This window comes from Octopus bimaculoides, chromosome 6 (genome assembly GCF_046866305.1).
Source record: "Octopus bimaculoides isolate indiv1 chromosome 6, ASM4686630v1, whole genome shotgun sequence".
Taxonomy (NCBI): Eukaryota; Metazoa; Mollusca; class Cephalopoda; order Octopoda; family Octopodidae; genus Octopus; species Octopus bimaculoides.
The window spans coordinates 81,825,731-81,842,947 of record NC_142933.1 but is presented as its reverse complement, the minus strand read 5'-3'; the positions used below and the strand labels follow the sequence as shown (position 1 = coordinate 81,842,947).

The 17,217-nt window shown below is 38.7% G+C and overlaps 1 protein-coding gene and 1 long non-coding RNA gene across 3 annotated transcripts in view; one reads left to right on the top strand and one right to left on the bottom strand.

The window, feature by feature from the left end:
- The window catches only part of LOC106881834 (cathepsin Z), a 48,243-nt gene extending 42,154 nt beyond the window's left edge, over positions 1-6,089 (top strand). For both annotated transcript variants that reach the window (XR_016242343.1, XM_089354151.1), the window contains 2 exons: positions 374-466; positions 5,466-6,089. Coding sequence is in view for 1 of the 2 variants with exons in the window: in XM_089354151.1 (XP_089210277.1) it covers positions 374-466; positions 5,466-5,582 (210 nt within the window). In the remaining variant the exon portion in view is untranslated. The remainder of the gene's footprint in view (positions 1-373; positions 467-5,465) is intronic.
- Positions 1-14,916, bottom strand: part of LOC149135288 (uncharacterized) — a 35,382-nt gene extending 20,466 nt beyond the window's left edge. Inside the window, exon 1 of the long non-coding RNA XR_016242344.1 lies at positions 14,849-14,916. This is a non-coding gene — a long non-coding RNA (uncharacterized LOC149135288). The remainder of the gene's footprint in view (positions 1-14,848) is intronic.
- Between the last annotated feature and the right edge of the window lie 2,301 nt (positions 14,917-17,217).

The following is a 17,217-nucleotide window of genomic DNA, read 5'->3' as shown; positions in this document are numbered from 1 at the left end:
GACTGGCCTTCGTAGGATTTTCAAGCAAGATCGTTGCCAGTGCCCCTGGACTGGCTCTTGTGCGGGTGGCACATAAAAGACACCATTTCGAGCGTGGCCGTTGCCAGTATTGCCTGACTGGCCTTCGTGCAGGTGACACGTAAAAGCACCTACTACACTCTCTGAGTGGTTGGCGTTAGGAAGGGCATCCAGCTGTAGAAACTCTGCCAAATTTAGATTGGAGCCTGGTGTTGCCATCCGGTTTCACCAGTCCTCAGTCAAATCGTCCAACCCATGCTAGCATGGAAAGCGGATGTTAAACGATGATGATAGTTTTCTGTATAATTTCCATGAGACAGTGACATTAATTATATAATGTGATATTGTATTTCAGATAAACCATATTATTTCCATTGTTGGCTGGGGAGTTGATAATAGCACTGGTATTGAATATTGGATTGGCAGAAATTCCTGGGGATCATTTTGGGTAAGAAATTACAAATTTATTTCATACAAGTTAAATGCTTATATACATAATGTTGATTGAAACAACTATAGTTCATGGTTACTTTTTACTGGTCAATGGAAGTATGAAAAACGTATACTCTGACCAAAGTCCAACTCAAAAACTCAAAGAATAAATGGAATTGCTGCTGCCTGCTGATCTGGTCTGTCTCAGTTACCCACCATCATGGATGCCAATGCAACCAGCTGAGAGATCAGTAGTGTGTATCTTGTCAACACTCCTAAATTGTGGTCCATTGCCAACATATGAGCTGACCTCTAATAATATATCATGGGCAGTATCATTCATTGTTGTTGGTATAGCAGAACTGTAGTAGTAGTAGTAGTAGTAAATTCAGTTTTTGCCATGGGAAAAAATCTGCTTTCATTGTCCACACCTGAATACAGAGTGCTTAACACAGCAGAAAGTGGAATTTTTAGTGCTGCCTCTCTAGATAACCTTGTTGATCCAAAACGATAAGCTATCAAATGTTCCATAAGTTTGAGTTACGTAAAAAGGGAAAAAGTAAAATGCTTTCTAAGTGTGTATGTATGCATGTGTGTGTATGTGCAAATGTGCCTGCATGTGTATGTAAAGAATATAAGTTGTAATAACAATAGTCACTTTTAATGGTGATATCCTGTTCACACAAAGTTATGTTATTAACAAGAAGTGTATAAAAAGTATAAAAACTAATTTACCATGTGCTTAGACCATTTCCAGTCTATATGTTTTTCTATTAGGATAAAAATACAATAATATTACTGAAAATATCAGAATAAAGATGCTGACAATTCAGCAGAAAACTATTCTGATAAGTAAAATATCCATCCATTCACCCCATCCACCCAGTCATCCATCCATATTCTCTGCCCACTACTCTTGGGAGAGTCATGGGGGTAGAGTCTTTAGGCACTACTTCCATAGAGTTCTATCAGAAACAGCCTTCATTACAGTTTCCAGCTGGATTCCTATGTGTGACCAACTGAGACTATAAATATTATCCAACCATCATGTTCTTGGATTACCTATTAGTTTCCTATTAGTTAGCTCAGTTAGAACCCTCACTTATGGCTGTGAATGTTGGGTAATGACCCCCACCAAAAAAGTACAATCAGAATACAAGTGTTCAAATTAGGGTTCTTTCAAAGGATCTCATGGGTAGTACTACTTGACAGGGTGGGTAGTTTGGAGCTCAGAAAGTCTTTTCAGATTGAGTTGCTTCTCATTGCAATGAAAGGTCACAGCTCCAGTACTACAGATGTGCGAGTAGAATGCCATAGGAAAGAACTCCAAGATGGATTGTTTAGCTATTCCAAGAAAGTATAGTATCAGAAATTATAAAATCTTCTCTGTTCTGTTGTTTTTTGTGTTAGAATTAACTAGTTCTGAAAAGTCTAAAATTTTAGCAAAAGAATAAAGTTTGTTGCTGTGGAGAAAAAGGCAAAAAAAAAAAAAAGTCAGGTAATAACGGTCCTTACTACTATAGGCACAAAGCCAGAAATTTTGAGGGAAGGGGCCAGTCAATTACACTAATCCCAGTGTTCAACTGACAAAAAGTCAACCATGGTGAAGTTTGAACTCAGAACATAACAATGGGCAAAATTTTACAAAGCATTTGATCTGGAGTGCTGATTTCAAATTTTGGCACAAGACCAGCAAATTTAGGGAAGTGTGTATGTCAATTACATCAACCTCAGACTTCACCTGATATTCTTATTTTATTGACCTCCCGAAAGGATGAAAAGCAAAGTTGACCTTGGCAAAATTTGAACTCAGAATGTAAAAGTGAATGAAATGCCACTAAGCATTTTGCCCAGCGTGCTAACGATTCTGCCAGCTCACCACCTTAAATCAAATAATACTAATAATGATGATGTTTCTGACATTGACAGAAGACCAGAAATCTGAAGGAGAGAAACAGTCGATTGTATCAACTCCAGTAGTTTACTGGCCCTTTATCTACCCTGGAAGAATGAAATATAAAGTTGATCTTAGTGAGATTTGAACTCAGAATGTGAAGAGCAGAAACAAATACTGTAAAGCATTTTATTTTTTCCAATGGAGATGAAGAACAGAGTTACTTTATTTGATGGCATAACAGATGCACATGCATATTAGATGCATCTCTATTTCGGCAGCACATATTCAGAAAGAAATTTTGAAGGCATAAAAACATGTAGTATTTATGCCTTCATATAGGACATGGGGTGGTTTTTGAGACATTTTTTTCTGAAAAATATGCTTTTTACATGCCATCAATACAGTGATAATTATATATTAAATACCACTACATGGAGTGATGACGACAATTATTTTTTAACGTGAAGCACAAAAAAAGAAAGAGAACTTAATGGTGGTTGCAAGGGAAATAACTCCTATAAAGAAGTTTTAAAGTTTGGAATGTATTTTAAGGTTAAGGTTCTTGATGAGACTGTCTTTAATATATATTGTCGAAATCTTTCTTTGGTCGTCTTTTCTTTATACAATTTTTATTATGGTCTATCGAAACTAACGTCAATTTGAATTCAATATCTCTACAAGCTTATAAAATCAAAAACAGTGCGGCACTCATAACTCGCATTTTTTCACACTCAGAATTGTCAATGCATGGAATAAACTACCCACATCGACTGTTAGCTGTTAGGACACTGCATTCTTCAAAAATTCCATGTTTTCCAAAATCCACCAACTCTACTTTTGAGATGTTTATGCAATCCTTCCTTTTTATGGCTCTATTACTGTTCACTTTTGTTCTTTTTTATTATTCTGTGTATTATGCATGGACTTTTCATTTTCATTACTGCCTTTCTTTACTCAACTTATTGCTATTTTCCTTATTATTATTATTATTAGGTGGCAAACTGGCTGAATATTGCTTTCAAATTTTGGCACAAGACCAGCAATTTCAGTGAAGGGGATAAGTCAATTACACCTACTCCAGTGTTCAACTGGTATTTATTTTATTGACCCCAAAAGGATGTGTAGCGAGGCACAAGAAGCCAGCGCCATATTGTGCACAATCTCACTGGTAGCCATTACCATGTCTGAGACAGGAGCGAGATATCGCCTGCAACCATTTGCCATGCATGAGACAGCAGCGTGACTCATCGGCAATGACTACATAAGCAGGAGAATTAAGACACTCACCCTTTTTCGTCCTTCTCATTTACGCTGAGGATCACTGCAAGCTGGCAGCTCACAGCGGATTCTTATCCTGCTCTAACTTCACCTGTTATCTCCCGAGGTAATGTACCTCATATGAACAGAGCTATAACAAACCACGTGCTGCCATAAAGATGGTCATTGGGAGCAAGCCACATGAACGAGAACTAAAATAAACAACTGTTAAATTGCACTCCGTTTGTAAGCTTCTTCTTTGAGTTCCAGATCCTTGAGACTACAGAAATAATTGTAATGGGAGAAGGAGATACTCCACAGGTATCACAAGGCTTCAATTCCAATATAGATGAAAGGCAAAGTTGACCTGAGTGGAATTTGAATTCAGAACGTAATGATGGACAGGATGCCACTAAGCATTTTTGCCCCGTATGCTTGCAATTCTGCAAGCTTGCTGAGTATTGCTTTCAAATTTTGGCACAAGGCCAACAATTTCAGGTGAGGGCATAAATCGATTACATCAACCCCAATGCTCAACTAACTATACTTATTTTATCGACCCCCAAGAGGATGAAAGGCAAAGTTGACCTCAGTGGCATTTACAATCAGAACATAATAGCGTTGGAAGAAATGCCGCTAAACATTTTGCCCAGCACACGAACAATCCTGAAGATGGTTGCATATTACCATACCAGATGCTTAGCAGCATTATATCTGTCTTAAAGACAGATATAATGTTCTGAGTTCCAATTCTGCTGAGGTCAACTTTACCTTTCATCCTTTCCAGGCAATGAAATAAGTATACCAGTTGAGTACTGGGGTCAATATGATCAACTAGTCTCCTCCTGCAAAATTTCATGCCTTCTGTCTATTGTAGAAAGAATATTTCAGAGCATCAGAAAACATGATTTTTTTCTGTCATGTCTGTATGGTTAAGAAGCTGGCTTTGCAACCACATGGATTTAGATTTTGTCCCATTGTGCAGCATTTCAGGCATGTGCCTTCTGCTATAGCCTAGGGCTAATCAATGCCTTGTAAGTGGATTGGGTAGATGGAAGCTATGTGGGAACCTGTCATATATGTATATGTACATATATGTGTGTTTGTACCCCCCACCACATGACAACCAGTGTTGGTTTGTATATGTTCCTGTAACGTAGTGGTTTAGCAAAAGGGACCAATTAAAAAAGTATCAAACTTAAAAATAAGTACTGAGATCAATTTGTTCAACTAAACCCTTCAAGGCAGTGTTCCAGTATGGCCACTATCCAAAAGATGAAAAAAGTAAAAGATAAAAGATAGGATTGATGCACAAAACAACTGACTCAGGTAGTTTATTCCATGTTGTGATAATCCTGAGCATGAAAAAATGTTTCTGAAAGTCATGGGGGCAGTACTGCTGCTGCTGTTTTTTTTTTTTTTTTTTTTCCTTTTATAACATGACTAAGCCATGAAAAAGAAAAAGAAATCATTAAGTGTAATTTGTTGTTAAACCCTTTAGCATTTAAATTAGTCATATCAGGCCCAAATATTCTACCTGTCAAATGTTCATTTAAACTAGCCATATCAGGCCCAGATACTCTACCTGTTAAATGTCAGATATGCTGGTCAGGTACGCCCCTCACTCACACCTACTCTACAATGTCAGTCTGAAAATAAATAATCACATCATTGAAATCTTGAAGCTACAAGATAATTCATGATTAATTCCAAATCAATGTGAATAAATAAGCATTTGATTTGACAGAATAATCTGAATGCCAAAATGTTCGATGAGGAAAAGATAATTTTATTAGCTCAGTAAAAAAAAGCTGTATGGAAACTGATTTATCTTATTTTCATGATTTTCATATACTTTCAGGGTGAACAAGGATGGTTCCGTATTGTAACAAGTGCCTACAAGAATGGTGGATCATCATACAATTTAGGAATTGAGACACAGTGTAATTATGGTGACCCAGTTATCTCTAAAAATTAAAATCTTTTAACAAATTTCATTGGTTATTACTAAAAATTAAAGCCAAATCTTTTCTTTTCTAAAAGAATTAAACTTAAAAACTTTACTCTAAAAATTTACTTACCAATGAGAATATCTATTTAAAAATATCATTTATATAATTTTAATGACCTCAGCATATTGCATCGCCATATTAAAAGAGATTATAATTAAGGCTTAATCAGAATAAAAATCTTTATTTATGAATAAACATTAAAAGCACGAACAATGGAATATTTTTCAAATCCTAAATATACTCATTTTGATTTTAAAATACTAACTGCTGTAAGTCTAGGTTTCATTACTTACATCATAAGAGCAAATCTAAGTTATGATGAAGAATTTTTGTCTTTATAATTCCTCAACCGAAAATGTGAGATTAAATTAGAGATTATTTGTCAAAGAGATTATATTGTAAAAATAAATTACAAGTTTAAATAACACCATGACAACATTTTTTATAATTTTAAATAAAACAGTTTTCTATGGGTTTTGTGTTATTCTTTTAATATTCAAATATTGCATAAGTGCAAGTGTCTTCAAATAAAGGTTCAGGACGACTGAAACTTTGTGATCAAATTTTGATCACAAATGCCTGTTGTGTGTGTGTGTCCATCCTTATCTTGGTATCGCATGATATTTGTAAATGAGTGTCACTGTCATACTAGCAACATCATTCATTTCCAATATTCTACAAAGATATTTCTCACTATAGTGGAAATGTTACTTTTCTTGGAAACAAATGATCATTGGCAATAAAATGGGCATCCAGCTGTACAATATCTGCATCAATAAAGCCTGTCCAAGCCATGCAAGTATGAAAGAATAGATGTTAAAACAATGATGATGATGTGTGCATTTTTCTTCATGATTAAAATAAGCATCATTGATATATAGGAAGTTGATTTCATCAACTCATCATCATCGTTTAACGTCCGTTTTTCATGCTGGCATGGGTTGGATGGTTTGACTGGGGACTGGCAAGCCAGGAGGCTGCACCAGGTTCCAATCTGATCTGGCAATGTTTCTACAGCTGGATGCCCTTCCTAATGCCAATCACTCCAAGAGTGTAATGGGTGCTTTTTATGTGCCATCAGGCAGCACTGGCATTGGCCACGTTTGGATGGCGCTTTTTATGTGCTACTGGCACAGGAGCCAGTCAAGGCGGTGGGGCTGGCATCAACCACATTCGGATGGTGCTTTTTATGTGCCACCAGCACAAGGAGCCAGTCAGGTGGCACTGGCAATGATCCGTGCATGAATGGTGTTTATTATGTGTCACTGGCACAAGAGCCAGTCAGGCAGCACTGGCATCGACCACAACTACAATTTCCATTTTTGCCCCCTGGACTGGCTCTTGTGCGGGTGGCACATGAGATGCACCATTTTGAGCGTGGCCATTGCCAGTACCGCCTGACTGGCTCCCGTAGGATTTTCGAGTGAGATCGTTGCCAGTGCCCCTGGACTGGCTTGTGTGGGTGGCACATAAAAGACACCATTTCGAGCGTGGCCGTTTTCGTGCGGGTGACACGTAAAAGCACCCACTACACTCTCTGAGTGGTTGGCGTTAGGAAGGGCATCCAGCTGTAGAAACTCTGCCAAATTAGATTGGAGCCTGGTGTTGCCATCCGGTTTCACCAGTCCTCAGTCAAATCGTCCAACCCATGCTAGCATGGAAAGCGGACGTTAAACGATGATGATGATGATTGTGATTTGATTTTTGATTTTACTTGACTCAATAGGTCTCCTCAAGCACAGCATGTCGCCTGACGATTCAAAGGTACTTTTTAAATGGGCTGGTTATGCAACACTGGTATAGACTATGGCTGTGATCTCACTTTACTTGCTAGGTTTTCTCAAATTCAGCATATCTCCAGAGATCTCAGTCTGTAGTCATCGCCTCTGTGAGGCCCAACATTCAAAGGTCATGCTTCACCACCTCATCCCATGTCTCCCTCTTCCATGGGTTCCCTCCACTGTTAGGGAGTGACACTGCTTCACACATCTCTCCTCATCCATATGCAGCACATGACCGTACCAGTGCAGTCGCCTCTCTTGCACACCAAATTTGAGGCTTCTTATACCCAATTTTTTTCTCAGGGTGCTTACATTCTGTTGTGTGTGCACACTGATATTACACATCCAGTGGATCATACTAGCTTCATTTCTTTCAAGCCTACACATGTCTTCAGCAGTCATGGCCCATGTTTTACTGCCGTGAAGCATAGCAGTTCGCACACATGCATCATAGTCTACCTTTCACTCTGAGCGAGAAGCCCTTTGTCACCAGTAGAGGTAGGACCTTTCTGAACTTTGCCCTACAGTGGCAATGCTGTCTGAGCATTCATCCCCACTACAGACTAGGTCACTTAGGTAGTGGACGCTATCAACTACTTCTAGTTTCTTCCCCTGGCATATGATGGAATCTGTTTTCTGAGCATCTGCAGTGTTTATTGCCCCTGTGCATCTTTTGCTTATCATTCGCTCATGTGTGTGTGCGTGTGTTCCCTCCACGCCATCACTTGACAACTAGTTTTGATTTGTTTATGTCCTTGTAACTTAGTGGTTCAGCAAAAAACACCCTTAGAATAAGCATCAGACTCAAGAAATAAACACTGGTATTGAACTCTGACTAAAACTCTTCAAAGCATTGCTCAAGCACAGGGTGATGGTGGTGAGGCTGATGATGATGTAGCTGATGACAGCGATGAGAATGCAATAAACTTGATAGGAGTATGTTCTTGGTGAAACCAGTTGCCATAGCTTAAATTCCTTTTTGCAGCTACTTTCTAGTACTCACGCCACTAATGTCCTTGAGAAAGACATGAATATAACGTGATCTCACTGACTTTTCCTCCTATAAAAACTGATGGTGCTTTATGTTGCTTGAAGAGAACAATATTGACTATAGAATTTTAACAGAGATAAATTAACATTAAAAAAAAAAAAAAAAAGAATTGTGAATGTGTACTGTGCTGAATCTGCAGTCTTGCTTCCATCGATCAAACTGGAGAGTATACACTCCTCTTAACTTATTGTTGATGAGTTAGCTATTAAAACACAACTAAATAATTCTAATACTTCACACAATACTTCAAAATATATAATTTTTTTAGAATCATTTCACCCATGTTAGCTGCTCATAGTGGCACAGAGAGAGTCCAACAATTTCAAAAATATATTACCAAACTTAAAAATTATTTCTACAGCAATGGAGTAACTATTATAAAGAGTAGTTGAGTTATAACCAGTGACAGATCAATGAAACAAATACCAGCACCATTATAACTAATGTTGATTTAATTGATTACATGTCCTCAATTGACACATTTCTTATGGACAATCATGTGAAAATAAAAAAGTATTATAGCTGCTGTCTAAGCCAAGGTCAGTTTTGATTCAGTCAATTTATGGTGTATGCTAGTAGTTAACCAAGCAACTAAGTTCAAACCTCAGATCCATTCAAGGTCAGTGATGGTGAATATTTCTAATTTGGTGTGTCAAGATTTTAATTTCTGGCATGACTGTCTGGTTAAGAAGTTTACACCCCAATGGTATGGTTTTAGTCCACTGCAAGGTACTTTTGGAAAATATCTTCTGCTATAGCCTCAGGCCAACTAAAGCCATGTGAGTAGATTTGGTTTGGTAGACAGAAATAGAAAGAAATATTTTGTGTATATATGGGTGTGTATATATATATATATATGTATATCTTCTCTATCTCATGTGTATGTGTGTATATATATATATATATATATACACACAAGTTGACATAACCGGTAATTCCCAGGAAAGTGGGGCTTATCCCTTGGTTCTGTTCTCATAATTGTTTTGCTAATCTAGTAACAACAATACAAAGTATGTAGCCCTCAAAACAGTTTTGTGCATTTATTGAGAATACTGAACTGTCTTACACAGGATCTTGTTTTTAGGAATTCCCAATATGTTATAAATACCCAAATTGTGAAGTCAGTTATGTAATAACATGAAATTAAATACCCAATAGTAAGAATTCAAATAAATTAGCCCCGAAAAGGGCTTTAATACATTCCCAGAGTATACAGAACTTAGGAAAAAATACTAATAAGGTATGTATACTAAAATCATGAAACATGTTATGTAATAACAGGCTAATCAGATATGAGATAATAACAATTCAAAGTAAATAACTCTGAAAAAAGCTTTTGTGCATTCGCAGAGAATATTACCCTCAGTGACGCTAGTGTTGGTATATTTGTGAATAAGTCACTAACCGGAATAAGTGGATCTATTGTTTAGTAAAATACTATTTACGTGTTTAAGTGTTGTACCGGATAAATTGCGAAAATAACTCAAATAGTTAAAATACTAAGAAATAAGCATACTCAATTCGATTTATACGAAATAATTTACAAACAAGAATGGGTTATTTCCCTTGGCTATATATAAGGATTCCTTTCAGGAGCGAATGGATTATTTCCCTTGGATGTTTAAAAATAATATATTAGTTATATGTAGTAGATATAAGAAACCCTTCCAGGGGCTCTATTATCGATTTTTTTTCAACAATCTAAGTATGTCACTAGTTTTCCAGACATGAGTTCTACTCATCTATCAACTTTCATCAAAATCAATAAAACAATGTACAAGGAGTTAAATAACAATGCTATAAACAAACACACATACAGATTCCCAAGGCCCAGGAAGACCTGGGCTGAGGTGGTGAGGCAAGACCTTCGAACATTGGGCTTCACCGAGGCGATGACTACTGACCGAGACCTTTGGAAATGTGCTGTGCGTGAGAAGACCCGGCAAGCCAAGTGAGATCGTTGCCAGTGCCCCTGGACTGGCTCTTGTGCAGGTGGCACATAAGATGTACCATCTTGAGCGTGACCGTTGCCAATACCGCCTGACTGGCCTTTGTAGGGTTTTCGAGTGAGATCGTTGCCAGTGCCCCTGGACTGGCTCTTGTGCGGGTGGCACATAAAAGACACCATTTCGAGCATGGCCGTTTTCGTGCGGGTGACACGTAAAAGCACCCACTACACTCTTTGAGTGGTTGGTGCTAGGAAGGGCATCCAGCTGTAGAAACTCTGCCAAATTAGATTGGAGCCTGGTGTTGACATCCGGTTTCACCAGTCCTCAGTCAAATCGTCCAACCCATGCTAGCATGGAAAGCGGATGTTAAACGATGATGATGATGATGATGATCCTTATAAAAAGCAAAGTTTATTTGTTTGTATATTGACAGCTGAAAACACTAGATAAAATCAATAATATTTCAGGTTTTCATGTCATTTCAATTAGTTTGACCATTTTGAAGATAACAGTGCACTTATTTTCTGAAAACAGAATGGGGGTGGCCAAGCTGGTGGTGTATTGGCTCTTATTTCTAGCAATCCGTAAACTGTCTATTTCACTATAATGTTTTGTACAGATAGGACATACCTACACAAGAGTGCTCCAGCAAATTTGTTTCTTCATAACTTTAGGGAAAATGGATATTTTTAAATAAAACTTTCTACAAATATGCTTCTAATGACGTACATTCCAACTATATCAGAATTTGTTGGGAAAACCTTTTTTCGCTCCCATCAAAGCTGAATCGTTTTAATTTTCCGAAACTACTCTCCTGACTTGTGGAAAATGTTTTTAACAAACTCCAAAATAATTGGAATCTAAACTGTCTGAAACATTTTTGGATAAAATTTCATTAAAAAATATCCATTTTTCTGAAAGTTAAGAAACAAATTCTGTGGGGCACAGTTGTGTAGATATGGCTGTAAATGAACATTTCTATACACATACATGCAGGAATATTGACATTTTTACATATACAGTCAGATGTATAACCATAACACACATATATATTTATATATACCTACATATACATTCCTCTGCTCTCTCTCTCTTTCTCTTTCTCTCTACTGGGACAAATGCAATCAGGTTATCTGTCCACCTACTTAACCAGCTATCTTTCTTTTCATTTTTGTTCCATCTAGAAACATGCCAACAACCACCCAAGGATTTTCCTTGGCCTTATCAAGTGAAGGAGAAAGCTATTCGGCTGTCCATGTGCATTTGTTCCCTGTGTATGGGTGTGCACACTTGTGTGTATGTAGGGATGAGCTTGTTTCCTCTCTCTCTGTCTGAACCCCCCCACGCCATCGCTAGTGGTACCCTCCATCATACCTGCAATCCCCTCTCCCTGCACAAATGCAACCAGTCTTAGCTGACTCCCTACCTAATCTAACATTGGAATATCCATATTTTTCTACACCGCTTAAATTTACATTATTCGAAGACCATAATGCTTATGCTTACAATGCTGCTAACACCTGCTCCTACCTCCAGTAGGGACAACAATAATCTTAACACGCTTGAATGTTTGAATGATGTCAGGTTGGAAGTAAGAACAGGTGAAGCATGCCTAAAAAACGAATGCGACAACCTTCCTCTTCTTCTCAGGCACTGAATAACATCTCTCCTCACCAAGCCTCACCCCACATTCCTTTCCCAGTCTTCAGAGTTGGCACTGTCAATGTAGGCACACTGAAAGGTAGGTCTAGTGAGATTTTGGAGATACTTGAAAGGAGATGGGTTGATGTATGCTGCATACAAGAGGTAAGATGGAAAGGAGCTTCAGCTAGGGTCCTCACAGGCAAGGCACATAGGTATAAAGTTTTCTAGCAAGGTAACATGGATGGAGTAGGGGGTGTAAGCATACTCCTTGCGGAGAAATGGGTAGATAAGGTCACAGAGGTTGTCAAGTTATGTGATAGAGTCCTTAAGATCAGGCTAGTCCTGCAGAACAGCACAGCTACAATTATCTCTGCCTATGGCCCACAAGTGGGGCTACCAAATGATCAGAAGGACCATTTGTATGATACCCTTCTACAGGCTACCTCAAAGACGAGTGGCAATGACCTCATCTTTGCAGCTGGAGATTTTAATGGGCATGTTGGACGGAAATCCTGTATCTTCACTGGTGTACATGGAGGCCATGGTATTAGTTCCCAGAATGATGAGGGAACTAGGCTACTGCAGTTCTGTGATGCATGTAACCTTTTAATCTGTAACACTAAGTTCAGGAAGTCAGACAGCCACCTAATAACCTATCAATCAGATGACTCCACTAGCTAGATTGATTTCATCCCCACCAGACAGCGGGACACAGGGTTGCTCTTAAATACAAAGACCCTCCCAGGTGAGGAATGCACCCCCCAGCATAGGCTAGTTATTAGTGACTTTCGACTTGAGACTAGAAGGATATCAAGAAGCAGACCAATCCAGAAGAGAAGGATTTGGAAGCTAAAGAACCCTTCACATGGTCAGAGATTTAGGGACATCCTCATCAAGAAATTTGATGAGAGGGAGGAGGAGTTACAGTCCTGTAACATAGAAGGAAGCTGGAAATTCTTACAGGATAGCTTACTGAGTGCCACAGATCAAGTCTGCGGATGGTACAAAGTCCATTCTAGACCTAGAGTAGCGTGGTGGTGGAATAATATGGTAGACAAAGCCATCAGAGCAAAGAAACAGGTCTGGAAGGGTGGGGGTAGCAGAGAACCGTACCAGATAGCCAAAAGGGAGGCTGGGCAACAGGTATACATAGCCAAGGGCGAAGCAGAAAAGAAGTTTGCCAATGTCCAGCAACTTGAGGACCAAAGAACTGAAGTATTCTGGATTGCAAGACAGTGTGTGAGAGAAAATTGTGATGTCAAAGGAGAGAAATGTGTCTGCGTGGTTGATGGTGCATTTACTTTTAATGATTCGGAAAAGAAAAAGGCTTGGAGGGGACATTATGAAAGACTGTTGAAAGTGGAGAATGAGTGGGAGAGCAAGCCAAATGTTGATCCAGTAGAGGGACCAGCTATCCAAATAGACAGTACCCTGGTAGATAATACAATTAAGGGTATGAAACCAGGAAAAGCTCCTGGCCCATCAGGAATCACCACTGAGATGCTTAAAACATCTGGTGGTGTGGGCTATGGCCTAGTCAACTGTGTTGTAAACCAGGTAGTTCATGATGGAATCATACCCAATGACTGGCGTAGTAGCACCATAGTCAACTGCTACAAAGGTAAAGGTGATGCTTTAGATAGAAATAACTACAGGGGTATCAAATATATATATATTATTTGAATCAGACAAATGCAAGTTGAAAATATTAGTATATGGGATGATTCTTTCTATTGCAAAACTGCCCAACCTATCATAATAAAGAAGCCTGTTTTGCAACCATGTGGTTTCAGGTTCAGTCCCACTACTATAACATCAGGTCAACCAAAGCACCTTGTGAGTGGATTTGGTAGACATCTATGAGATGCTTTCTCTAGATGAATACAATAGTGTAATGTTATTCTTACAATCTCTCTATGTTAAGTAGGATATACAGATCTCTCCAGCCTTCCCCTGATGAAGGAAGCTGGACTATGTGACTATTTACTGGTCCCATACCTAAGACATTTTTTGCACATTCCATCTGCTAATTATGAACATTATGATTATTACATAATTCTAAGCTTCCAGAAACAGCTGTCGAGTTAAAAACCCTCCCTTAGTATTCTGTACTTTTTATGCTCTATGTGAACATGTCTATATAATATATATATGTACCTATCTTCTGAATATATATGTAATTATATAGATCTATTGGTATCAAGTAGACGTGGCAGACAGTCATACAACTTCAGAAATATTCACTAACTCCTAATACATATAGCATTAGCACTTCTTTGTACAACATACTAATATGTTTTAACAACAGTAATGCTTCTTGAAACATTTGCTGATACAATGATGGTGATGATGATGATGGCTTTGTTGGTTGCCTTTACATGAATGACAAAGTAAAACAACAATAACAATAACGGTGGTGGCAAGGGTGATTATAATGATGTTGGTAGCAATGATAATGGGGGTTAGGTGGGTTGTCTACATTAGAAATATGATATAAATGCACAGATAATTATGCATTCATCTTTCAGCTAAATTGATTGGTGAAACATCCTGATTATACAGTTTTTATGTAATCATCAGTTAATAATGGAAACTTCTGTCTTCTTCATTGATTAGTGATTAAAATCATTTCTGCTTAATTAAACGGAAGTCAATGTTATATTATTGTTCTTCTGTAATAGCTTATCTTAGTTCTCTCTCTCTCTCCCTTTGATATTGTTTCTATTTTGATTTATCCTTTCCGAAAGTAAAGTAGGAAATTTCAAAGGATCATTACCTAAACCTTTGCATTTTAAAAGGTCACTTACCCAATTATCATGAACTCATTCACCAACACACTTCAACTTGTAGCCCACAGAAATACCATCTCCTCTCACTGGAATGAAATGATTGGACATGGTTAGATGCAGATAATTCAGCATGGCTGACTGGACTGGACTGGACTGGAGTGAATATTCAGATTGTTTTGGTGACAAGAGGTAAACACACGCACTTACGTACAAGTGAACATGTGCAGAAATATAAACATAGCTGTGTGGTAAGAAGCTTGCTTTCCAACCACATGGTTGGTATTGCCAGATGTGGCACTTTGGGTAAGTGTCTTCTACTGCAGCCTCAGGCTGACCAAAGCCTTAAATGGATTTAGTAGATGGAGACTGAAAGAAGCCTGTTGTGTATATATATATGCATATATATTTATGTGTGTGTGTGTGTGTGTCTTTGTTTGTCTCCCCACCGTTACTTGACAACTGATGTTGGTGTGTTTATGTCCCCATAACTTAGCAGTTTGGCAAAAGACACTGATAGAGTAAGTATTAGGCTTACAAAGAATAATTCCGGGGGGTCGATTTCTTTAACTAAAACCCTTTAAGGTGGTGCACCAACATGGCCACAGTCAAATGACTGAAATATGTAAAAGAAAAGAATATAGAGAGAAAGAGACATTAGAATTTATTAATTAAACACAACTGACATAACCACTTATCTTTTCTTTACACAATTAAAAAGAAATATGTTTACACATATACACAGGGAGAGAGATAGAGAGAGAGAGAGGACAGACCCAAGAGGAAGAGAGAATGAGAGAAACATTAAAATGTCTGATTTCAAATAAATTAGCATTGATGAGTAATGCCAAATAGGTGGCATCACCACTTAAAATGCACCCGTGCTGGTACTACATAAATGCACGTATAAAGTACACTTTGTTAAGTGGTTGGCGTTAGGAAGGGCTTCCAGCCACAGAAACCATGCTACAACAGACAGTTGGAGTCTGGACAGCTCCCTGCTAGCCAGCTCCATGTCAATCCGTCTAACCCATGCCAGCATGGAAAGAGGATGCTAAATGACGATGATGATGAAGAAAATGTCTCATACTTTCTTCTAACTTTTCTATCACTAATGTCTAACTAACTTCATATTGACATTAAACATTCTTCAAATGTTGGGCCTCATAGAGGCAATGGCAGAAGACCGAGACCTTTGGAGATATGCTGTGATTGAGAAGACCCGGTAACTAAAGCGAAATTGCAGCCATGGCTGATGCCAGTGTTGCATGTCCGACCCATTTAAAAGTACCCTTGATACGTCGGGCGATATGATATGCTTGAGAAGACCTGTTGAGTCAAGTAAAACCAAAATTGTAGCTGTGGCCAATGCACTCTGACTGAAAAGCACTATCCGAACGTGGTTGATGCCAGGTTAGCCTGACTGGCTCCTGTGCCAGTGGCATGTAAAAAACACCATGCAAACGTGGTTGATGCTAGGTCAGCCTGACTGGCTCATATCGGTGGCACGTAAAAAGCACCATCCAAATGTGGTCAATGCCAGGTCAGCCTGATTGGCTCCTGTGTTGGTAGCATGTAAAAGGCACCATCTGAATGTGGTTGATACCAGGTCAACCTGACTGGCTCCTGTGCCAGTAGCACGTAAAAAGCACCATCCAAATGTGATTGATGCTAGGTCAGCCTGACTGGCTCCTGTGTCAGTGGCACATAAAAAGCACCATCCAAACGTGGGTGATGCCAGTGTCCCCTGGCTGGCTCCTGTGCCAGTGGCATATAAAAAACATCCACTACACTCTCGGAATGGTTAGTATTAGGAAGGGCATCCAGCCGTAGAGATATTGCCAGATCAGATTGAAGCCTGGTGCAGCCGCTGGCTTTCGAGACCTCAATCAAACTGTCCAACCCATGTCAACATGGAAAACGCATGTTAAACGATGATGATGATGATGATGATTCTTCTCTCTGCCTCTACTCTTTACAACTGACTGATCTTAAACCAATTTCACTCAGACACTGCTAATGTATCTACCTCTCACTCTCTCTTCTTATCTATATTGTCATATTGTATCCACCATCTCTACACTTACAGCTATGCCCAGTCCTTGTCTAGAATGTTGGCTCTCCACAATACTCACCTTGCATGTGTTTTTCCTACAATCTTAAACTTGCAACTGTTCAAGGAGAGAATCAACAACATAAGGTTTTGGAGCACCTATGAAGTTGACACAGCCCCCCCCCCCCTCCTATTACTTTTTACTTGTTCCAGTTACTGGGCTGTGGCCAAGCTGGGATGCCACCTTGATGGTTTAGTGGAACAAATCAAACCCAGTACTTATAAGTCTGGTGCTTAGTTTATCAATTTGTTTTGTTAAACTGTTAAGTTACAGAGA